The sequence below is a fragment of the Poecilia latipinna genome, unplaced genomic scaffold (genome assembly GCF_001443285.1).
Source record: "Poecilia latipinna isolate Pla-1442-1.1 unplaced genomic scaffold, P_latipinna-1.0 Scaffold440, whole genome shotgun sequence".
Classification (NCBI taxonomy): Eukaryota; Metazoa; Chordata; class Actinopteri; order Cyprinodontiformes; family Poeciliidae; genus Poecilia; species Poecilia latipinna.
This window is the reverse complement of record NW_015113056.1, coordinates 284,676-295,536: the sequence shown is the minus strand read 5'-3', so window position 1 is coordinate 295,536 and position 10,861 is coordinate 284,676. Positions and strand designations below refer to the sequence as shown.

Genomic DNA, 10,861 nt, shown 5'->3' with positions numbered 1-10,861 from the left:
TAAACGCCGCTTACTCCGCGGAGCTCGAATATCGAATATCCAACTTGAAACTAACTTCACTGCGGTCTTTTATTAAAGTCCTGAATGTGTTTTTGTTATCGGATTAAACTGGAAGGAACCGGTTTATTCTGAACTGTGAACAGAAACGGAAACAAACCGGATTGTTTGAATCTTTTCTTTGTACCAGTGTTGTGTTGTTTTTTTTACTCTGAATGCCCAGATTTAATAATTTAGCTTTTATTCACATTAAAGTACCCATCTTTACTTTAAAAAACAAATATTTACAATCAACTGAGACAAACAAAAGTTTAAAAATAAGTCAGCAGATGTTCCAGAACTACTGTCAGCTTTTGACATTTTCACAAGAAAAATACAACAGTAATTATACTGTAAACTGCATGGTAATGTGCTTTATGCATTGCTTTGAGCAAATAAAAGCAAATTAAATGTAAACATGTTGTTCTTTTTTTATAACTACTCCTTCATATTTACATTGATGCAATTTGTTAATTGATTTGCACCTAATTAAATAAATACATTATAAGTGTAAAACACAGTGGCAAATTGTCCAGATCTTCAGTGAAACCTTAAAAGTGCAATCATCGTGGGAAGACAGCGGGTCTACATGGCATCCTTAGGCAGCAGCCCATTGTCTCTCAGAACGCCGTTGACGGCAGAAACCAGGCGGCCGCTGTATTTCAGCAGCCGGCCGTCGTAAATCAGCTGCTCCGGCTTCAGCTCCGTTTGTCTCCGAGGCCTGCAGCACAAAATACAATCTGTTACTGCTTTGCTGCCCCGACTCTGCAGGACAAAATGCAAACGGGTACCGCCTTTATGCTCTCTGATTTAATAACAGCTTCTTCTGCTGCATTACAAAGGAATTTATTCAAAACAGAGATTTTTTTATGGATTATTTTAAAAAAACGGATTTAAATTTTTACCCAATTTTAGTCCGATTTTCACCGGAGGACTGCATTTCCCAGGGTCCTTAAGATGTTTGCTAACCGCCATAAAAAACAATGAAGAAGAAGATCTAAGACGACATCAGCTTACTTGACGTGGTACATCCGGGCTATCCGCCTGTCGGTCCAGGCGCAGCCGCCCTGCGACCGCAGCACTCCGTGGACGGTCACGCTGTACACGGACCGCGGGTTGGTGATGATCTTGTAGTTGTTGAAGACCGGTTTCTGTGGGGCGGGTTCGATGTAGACGTGGTTCAGGATGTTCACCCCGGATACGTTCTGCCAGCGGTCCAGCTGGGGCAGCGTTTGGGGCGCCGGAGGAGTCAGGGCAAACTCACTGGGGACCCAGTTGTTCTCAAACTTGTAACACTTGTTGACGCCATATTTTCTCTCCAGGAGCGGCAACAGCTCCACCCAACTGGGAGGAAACGGTAGAAAAACAAGAAGAAACGTCATCAATTAAAGTTACATTTATCAGAGGTGGCAGAGTAGAAAAAACTAGTCAACAGAGCTGGGTAGTAACTAGTTACATTTACTCAGTTACATTTACTTGAGTAACAGTTTTTAAAAAAACATTACTTTTAGGAGCATTTTTACTACTACTTTTTACTTGAGTAGTTTTATTATGAAGTGTTTCTACTCGAGTAAAATTTCTGGATTTTCTACCCATTGAATGAAGAACAAACATGTTTAACCAGAAATTCACCAGACAGACACACACCTGCAGTTTCTGTTAAAGTTTAATTAGTTTTCTGATGATTTGGACACATTTTCTTTTGCCTGATTTTATTTTTTGTTACTTATATGAATTATTGTCATTTTCATCTTTAAAATACCTAAATTTCCTGTGAACTTTATATTTTGACGATATTTTAAATATTAAATGATTTATATGTTGATCATTTAGTACTTTTTACCAAATGCTTTTTTACCCTTATTTGAGTAATTTCTTGCTACTTTTTACTTTTATTTGAGTAAAGTACGTTGAAGTAGTGGTACTCTTACTTCAGTATAGTTTTTAGTTACTCTACCCACCTCTCTGTGTGAATTTTGTCAAGTTTTGTCTGAGTCCGCCCTTCACAGAGGGGTGCAGTGCAAGTATTCGGACCGGGTCCATGAAACCGAACCTTTGCTCACTGATCGTCTCGTTTAGCTACCAGCTCTGTTCCTCTGTCTCTGCTCTTCGGCCTCCTTTCAGTGTCGGATTGTTTTCAACAGGATCTCACCTGTTGACCGTCTGCGGCAGGATGAACTCGTCCGGGTCGTGCAGCGCCACGTATTTGGACCGGTACATGGACCTGTACAGGCAGTCGTTGAGCGCCGGGATCTGACCGAAGTAGTGGATGTCACCAGGATCCTGATCAGGTTTAGCGCGACGAGAAACCTTCAGATACTCCGACAGAGACCAAGGAACCACCTCCACTAGACCTGGAGACGGACAGGAAGGTGGACGGTTTGGTATTTTGACTGAATTTATTCTATTAAATCTACTTCTGATGTGTTTGCAGCAGGGGGTCCAAACTTTTTGCCACGTGGGCCAAAACTGTGGACTCAAAAAAAGTCATGTAACCAAAAAAAAATCAACGTAAACTTAAGCAAATAAAGGATGCTGATTTGTATTGCAGATCCAAAACCTGAAAGGGATTTTTACGACGGTGTGTTAAGGCCATCAAACATAGAAAAAGTGGAATAAATTCCTGCCAAAAATTCAGAAATGTGATTAATCTCAGAAATTCAGGATTTCCAAGTTTTTCTTTAGAAAAACTGAAAATGAGATTTTTTTTTCTAACAAATGTTTGTGGTCCCTCAATTTCTGAGGTTTTTTTTTTTTTTGGCAGAAATTTACTACAATGTTTCTACTCTATTTGTCAAGAAAATAAGTTTAACAAAACCACCTGCTGTGGCCTAAAATGATTCAAATGACTGGTTTCCCTCACATTTTAACCGCATCTAAATGTTTTGTCGTTTTAAACTACTGGTTGACTGATGTTGGAGTTATTATGGGATGTTAATAAGGACTGACAGATGCGGGTCAGCCTGCTGGACCTTTGTCGGAGTAGTAGTCCAGAACGCGCTGCGTTTCTGCGCTGCAGTTCGTCTTGTAGACAACGACTCTGTTCACGCCCAAGAACTGCAGCATCTCCAGACTCTGCACCAGCTGCAGCACAAAACATGTACTGGTGTCAAAACCCTCATTTCCAAACAAATTCACATTCAAATTACATAAAAATGTAAACGGAGTGAATAAAACTCTGACAGAAATAACTGTTATTTCCCTAAAACAGATCTGAGTGTTGGAGTGAAATGAAATCCAATCAGAACTGGTTTGAAAACGGTTTGAAAAATAAAATACGATTACACTTCCTAGTTCTCATTTTTAAAACTTGTTAAAAATAAAGTCTTTTCAAACGTCTTTGTTGACATATTTTAGTCGAATAAAAATGGAGGAAATTTATATATGAAACAATCTGATGAAATCTGAAATGACTACAAATGACAAAAAAAAATTTTTGTTTTGACAAATTAAATTTAAACAAATTTATTATGTTAAAAAAACTAAATACATTTATTTAACAACAAATTAACAAATAATTTGTTAAATAAATTATTTTATTTTATGAACATTTTAGTCAAATAAATATTAACATTGTTCATGATTTAAAAAAAATAATTACGATTAATGAAGAGTTTTAGAAGAATAAAATGTTAGTTTGGTTTCTGAAGCAGATTTGTCTCTGAAAACGGCTGACGACCTTTGACCCCTTGCTGGCCGGTACCTGCAGCACGTTGGTGTAGTTGTACATGGTGGAGAAACAGCTGGTGAAGGTGTAGGGGAAGCTGGTGAGCGCTCGCTGGTTCCACACCTCCAGGTACTCCATGTCGGACTGATCTGCTTCACATGAGCAGAAAACACGCCAACAACTCGGTTTTACATCAGAAACCAGCTGATTTTTATTTCTTCCAACAAACCCTTCAGATTTAGATCAATCCTGTTGTAAGATGGTGTTATTAGTGCAGTGCGGCTCTTTAATGTACATCTAAACATGAAAGTATCGATTTTATTTCCATCTCAGAAATAATCCTGTTTTTTAAGCCAATTTTATTTATAAACTGAATACAAGACTAAAATAAAAGCCAAATTGATTAAAAGTAGAAATAAAATACTTCAAAACAAAGGGGAAAATGCAATTAAAAGAAAACAGACATGAAGAAAATCCTGATAACATGAACAACTTGAATTTGTTAAGATATTAAATCTCAGCTGATGTTTGATGAGTAAAAGAAAAACTCAGCAGTACCTCTTGTTTTGTTTTTATTTGCTTGGTGTGAAAAGTTTAAAGCCTGAGGCTGGAGAAATGAACCTGGTGAGGGCGGAGCCACTTACTGGGAAACCAGTTTGGTGAGTCAAAGCATCAGGATATTTTAATCTAATGTCACCATGGCATGTCTGAATAGGTCATGCAAGTTGTGGTTTTAAACACATAATTCCCAGAATTCAGTTTTATCTCGGCTCAGGGAAAAGAAAGCTGGCATCTGTGCAGACCCCACACATCCTGGACACAGATAGTTCAACATTTCCCACCACAGAGTGATGTTTTCTAAAAGCAGCTGCAACAGGAAGAGTTTCTGCCCCCTGGATGTTTCTCTGATAAACACAATGAACTCCTGACAGCCGAGTATTCAGACACTCTGGGAAACAAAACAAGTCCTCTAAACTTTATATATTTGTATTAATGTCTAAACGCTGTGAGCATCTGAAACCAAAGTCACATTTCAGCAAACGATGTCGGCCAGTAAAGCTGACAAAAAATAAACAGGACCTGTTACAAAACCAAACGGTATTTACTGATCTTAACTGCATTACTGTCATTGTAGTATCTTTTCTGTAAATTCAACTTAACTTGTTTCAGTGTGAAAAACGTCACATAGTGAAGGTTAAAATAACGTCACACCTCTGGTACATTCGAGACTGCAGCTTTGATAGCAGGGCAAACTGTAAACTCAGTGTCGCTCTGTGTCGAAACTCCCATTTCGCTTTGGGAGTTAAATAAAGAAACGCCCAGTTGGAACCAAGTCAGCAAAGTTTTCCCGACTGCTGAGTTTTGAAAGCTCTTAGGTTTCTGGCACAAACTCAGACACTCCAGATGGCTAGCCAGCCAGTTAGCATGTAGCTTCTACTTCATACCCAAATATTCATTATTTACAGGTTTTCTCCATCAGTGACCAATAAATAAATAATTTTGACATTTGGAGGCAAAAGATAAAAATAAAATACACCTGTCTGCTAGTTTGGCTAACTCAAAGGTTTTCACAAACACTAATTATGTTGATGTTATTTATTCAAATTCAATTCAAAATACTTTACTAATCCTAAAGGAAAATTAAATATGAATATATATTAATGTTTCTTTGCAAGATTACATAGTTTGGTATTTGTCTGATACCAAGTACATACAGGGCCAATATCAACAATACCAATATTAATTATTTAAGTATAATATAGCACCAAACTTCTGACCTTTAGGGGGCTTTGTGTTTTTTGCCTTTTACTTATTTAGCTAAACCCTTGAAAAGTAATTAAAAATATGTAATTACTCAAATTTATTCAGCCTTAAATTAAGTTTTGATTAAAGTTTGTTGTTATTTTTTAGTGTGATAAGAGGCGCAGCTCTCATTTTCATTAATGTGGCAAAAATAAATGAACTCCAGGCTCCATTCAGCTGCCAGAAAGCAATATGAAAATATAAAAATACAAAAATATAAAAGTACAAAAATATAAAAATATAAAGGTGCAAAATAAAAATACAAAAATAGAATTTTTTTGAGGGAATCTGAAATTAAAGTATGGATATTTCGGATCGATCAGCTCACCTCTTCTTACGTCTTTACAGATTCTAACATGGTTTTAATGAACATTTTTGATAATTGCTGAGTCAGTTTGTATTCCATTAAATTAAGATGAGGCTTAGGATTAATTTTTCAAACAGGAAAGTTGTGGTAAACAAATTATTTTGTTCTGGGTCATGTTTTCTCTGTCCTGCTTTTTCCCCCTTGTTTTTAAAAACCTGTTTGAAATGAATGAATAAATAAAATAAAATGTTTGAACACCAGAGCAAAAGTTTAGCTCTTTGGTTAATTATGTTTCACTTTCCACATGCACATATTTTCACTTAGAAACCAATAGTTGGTCTTTTACCAGTGAATTTAACTTCCTAAATGTCACGTAAACAGACTTTTATCACATGTTTTCGCCGTGTCTGAGTTGGTTAACAGAAAACCCCGTGCAGCGCTGCGGTACCTGGGTTCCTGATGGCCGCTGAGGTGACGGCTACGTGGGTCGGCGCCTGGCAGGCCGGCGGCAGCGGGCAGGAGACGTCGGCCATCCCGTACGGAAAGCCGAAGTGATCCCAGTGGATGTCGACGGAGGCTCTGGAGACGTGAAGCTGCTCCCTGCAGCGCAGGCTGCACTGCAGAGACACTTTCTCTTTACGGAACATGATGGCGATAACAAGAACCTGACAGAAAGAGGTTTACGGTCAATTTACCAAATAATTCGGGCATCTGCAACGAGACTCGCTACCTAAAAGTCCAGCTTGATTGAGGAAGTTTTAGCTCCTCAAATGTTACAAAAACGTTTAAACATTTTGTCTGACATTATCTGTAACCATGACTACGGTTTATTTAGTAGAAGATAAATCGTTGGCTAGTTTAACAGTCAGGTTGTGGCTTCACTGCAAAAAAATCTTACCGAGTTTTTTTGTTTAGTTTACAGTGCAAGCAACTCAGTTCACTAAATAAGACAAAACTAACTGAAAAATAACTTCAACAACAAATTCCAGTTAGGAGCAACAGCGAGGAAAAATATTTTAATAAACGTTAAAATACACAGACTGCACTGCAAAAACATACATTTTTACTATGTAACTTTTGTTTAGTTTCTAGTGCAAATATCTTAGTTTACTAACTTAAAAATAACTTTTCAGGAAGAAATATGAGCTTGATTTAAGTTAATAATTCCTTAATATTGATTGATATTGGCAGATTATTTCACTTATAATATTTTCTCCGTGTTTCTAGTGAAATAATCTGCCATTGGAACCAGAAGCTTTTCATCAATATTAATAAATTATTGACTGAAAAAAAGCTCCTGTTTATTGAGAAGTTGGTTTTCCATATTAGGGTAGAAATCGGACCAGAACTTCTGGATCAGATTCAGTGTTTTGTGGTTGTGACGGCGGTTCAGTTTGGATGCCTCAGTGACTCTAAACCAGCAAACCTTTTTTGTTCTGGTCCGATGCTCCAGATAGGCGGATATCAGCAGAGTTCTGGAGCCGTTCACTCTGACCAGAGAGGCCGGTTGTCCTCTGAGAACTGCAAGAGTCAAAAAACAAACTGAGAAACATCAGAACAGAAACGTCTAAATGAACCAAAACAGCGAAGAACCCAGGAGGAGCGGTTCCAACTGGAGGTGACCGGACCCACATGCAGACCAGAGGGGCAGCAGGGCCGGTCCAAGCCCGTTTGGGGCCCGAAGCAGATTTTCATTTGGGTTCTGAACTGAAGATTTCATTATTATGGTTAGGCCTGTCACAATTACATGTTATGCTGGACGATAAATTATAGCGATAAACGATAATATTGTTGTTTTGAGATAATTTTCAAGTAACATAATGCAATATGTTATATTATTATAACATATTAATGCAGTAAATTGTTCTTAAAGATCAATAAACTTTAAATTCAAATGAACATTTCACACTGGAACTGGAAAACAGTTAAAATATCCAAAATAAGTAAACTAAACAACAAATAAAATGAATTGTGAAGTCTCTATAAACTAAATTATCCTTCAAAGAAAATGGCTATTTGAGATTAAAACACCAGACTGAAGACTTTATCACCCAGTTTCTGGAAGAAAGAGAAAATTGTCAAATTATTTTAATTTATCATGTATTTTAATTTATCATGCAATCAATTGATTTATTACTTAATGCAACAAGTCTGATTATGGCTCTTGATTTTACCCTTAAAGGTGCAGCAATTTTTTTTATAAAAATGCAATTTTAAAATGCAGAGTGGCACCTAAGTGTGGCGTATTATTTTAACTATTTGAAAGCTAATAACAAACTTACAGTGAAGTTAGGAAGTTTCATAGATTAACCTATTATATGAGTACCAACTGTAAAAATAATATATAAATTGTTTTTCCATGTTTAATTAATGTTATTACTTGTTTTTTCCTGTCAGCTTTTTGCTGTTGGGGGCCCCTGGTGATGTGGGGGCCCCCTGGTGATGTGAAGGCCCTTAACTCTCATGCCTTCCTGAGGTCAGGGGTCAGAGTATCATGTTTAGCTCGTGTTAGCTGCTTCTTTCTCCACTCATGATGAGCTGAACATGCTTTGCAAATCAAATCATTTATATACCAGCTGCTCTGCATGTGAGTCAGGTTTTTCTGTCAACAACCCTGGAGGCTGCTGAGTCTGAGAGGGGTCAAGGTGAGATAAATGTGTGACTGACCTTTGAACCCTGCAGTCATGTTCTGAGCAACGGTTGGAGTCACAGACGGCTTGAGGACGGGATACGTCGGAGAGCTGAGCTGAAAAATCCCGTCTGACCTGCAGAGCAGCAAAATGCCTTCACATTCATGCAAAGTGAAAAAACTCAGCTATCATGTGAATCACATGGAAGAAACAAAACAAATATTCAGTGAAACCTGCACACAATACCAGCCGACGTTAGCAAACCAGCCAATCCAGACAGGACATTTCCTTGGTGCGCCAGAGCAGAGATAAGGCAGACCGTATATGTTAGCTTCTGACAGACTGTAGCTGCTAGCTTCTGACAGGCTGTAGACATTAGCTTCTGACAGGCTGTAGACGTTAGCTTCTGACAGGCTGTAGACGTTAGCTTCTGACAGGCTGTAGACGTTAGCTTCTGACAGGCTGTAGACGTTAGCTTCTGACACGCTGTAGCTGTTAGCTTCTGACAGGTTGTAGACGTTAGTTTATGACAGGCTGTAGATGTTAGCTTTTTGATAAAGCTAAGCTGGTTTCCACTATTTATTTATGCTTGTTCACATAAATTGTTGTTTGAACTCAAATATTTGAAGACTCTCACTTTTCCCTCCCTTGGATACCAGAAGTAACCTCACAAAACACGTCATCATGTTCTGTGTGGAGCTGCCTTCGGATCGTTGAGCAACATATTTGATGATGACTTTGCTTCATAATTGCTGACTGTATTATGTGTTTATATAGAGTAAAGCACAGACAAGGTTGAAACACTAAGAGCATATTTAATGATAAACCAGAAAACTCAAAAGGTTCTTGGCAGTCATTGGGATAATTTTCTAAATGAGATTATAAAACGTTTTAGTTATAAAATGCCAAAAACATGGCATTTCTGATGGAGGCAAAGAAATTGTTTTAATTGTTAGTTTGGTCTTTGTGTAAAACCTTTACTGCTCTCTTTACGGCGGTAAAGATGGCCGCCACAGCCATTTAGTTCCCCATCAGGGAAATGGACCAAATCTGATATTTTGGGGGGTAAAAATGTGGAATATGTGCAAAAATAGAAATCGTATTTGCATCGTGTCCAGTGGAGCTGAGAAACTGGATGAAATGAGAGAAGTGTCGGAAACAGAGCAGCAGTGACATCAGTCAACCAGACCTCAGCAGAGCTGAGCAAACATGCAGGAAACGATGCAAACGTGTTTCTGTCAGGTGAAATAAAACAGCAGAGCTGGTTTGTTCACTTCACACTGTGGTTTCCAGTTATGAATCTTAACACACGGATGCCATGAATGCAGATTTATCCTCCCAAAATTCACCAGTGAAGCTTTTATTTGTGCCTCAGTTCTTGTCTGTTTTTGTAAGTATGAATGCGTTGCTGGTGTTAATTCTGTAAATTCTGTTTGGACTCTTTGTGATTCAGTTGTTGGTTCCTTTTGCTCCCAGTTGTTGTGCGTTCCTCTGATTAACCTCTTTTTATAAAGAAAACTTCCTCAGTATTTAGGTTCTCTGATTTTTGTTCTCTGCTGGTTTATATGCAGTTGAATCAGAAAGCAGCAGGTTGGAAGTATTTTTAAATCGTTTAGTGGTGAACGGAAACATTTATTCTAACACATCTGATTTCTGAAGGAGGCTGTAAATCAAAAAGTTGCAGGTTGGTGTTGAATATTTTCTGTTCTGACAGGAACAGACGGGTTTTTCTGGGTTTTGTTTCAATCTAACGCAGAAAGTCAGAGAATCGCTGCTGATCCAGTGACTCCGATTCCCCCTCAGCTGTTCTGCATTCCTCTCATTTATCTCTCCTCGGATTAATTAAACCTGCTCAGGATTTAAGCTCCTGGTTTTCATTTCCCCTCTTCTTCAACTTTCTTCTTATTCTCTCATTAAGTCCTTCTTGTTCCTTCTGTTTGTTTTTGACTCTTGGATGTGAAACTGATGAATTTTCTCTGACTCAGTTCACCCACCTGATCATCCACACGGCAGCCGAGACGCAGAACACTGCCAGGACCAAACTGTAAACCCACTTCAGCTTCTCCAAAGTTGGAAGTTTGGGAATGGGAGTCATCGTCGGGAACGTCGGCGGGTCAGAACCGGGTCTTCGGATCTCGTCCCGGATGGATGAAGACAGCCAGCTGTCCTCTGAGGTCCTCGCCTGATGAGCAGATTTCTTTTCATCAGAAGGTCAGGAAGTCATCAGATTACATGACACACATGGCACACCTATGTCACCTGTTCCTCAGGTATGTAAGGCTCCGCCTCCGGCCCAGTTCTGGCATATCGCCTGCTGCGCCGTCTGATTTACATATCACATTTACAGAAACATGGACCGACAGAAATATTTCTACAGGATGAGAGAAATAAGAACCGACTGGTTTTACTATTGTTACC

General features: G+C 38.5%; 1 protein-coding gene across 2 annotated transcripts; it reads right to left on the bottom strand.

Moving 5' to 3' along the window:
• Window positions 1-398: 398 nt before the first annotated feature.
• On the bottom strand, window positions 399-10,861 carry LOC106951103 (uncharacterized). 2 transcript variants are annotated; one of them, XM_015038414.1, is made up of 9 exons: window positions 10,438-10,861; window positions 8,481-8,578; window positions 7,240-7,334; window positions 6,262-6,478; window positions 3,740-3,855; window positions 3,009-3,120; window positions 2,189-2,390; window positions 1,054-1,380; window positions 399-757 (listed from the first exon to the last, which is right to left on the bottom strand). In XM_015038414.1, the coding sequence occupies exons 1-9, from the start codon at window positions 10,536-10,538 to the stop codon at window positions 622-624; spliced, it is 1,404 nt and encodes a 467-aa protein (XP_014893900.1). In that variant the 5' UTR covers window positions 10,539-10,861; the 3' UTR covers window positions 399-621. The 2 variants fall into 2 exon arrangements, with proteins under 2 accessions (XP_014893900.1, XP_014893901.1); XM_015038415.1 differs by having other exon boundaries at window positions 3,740-3,852.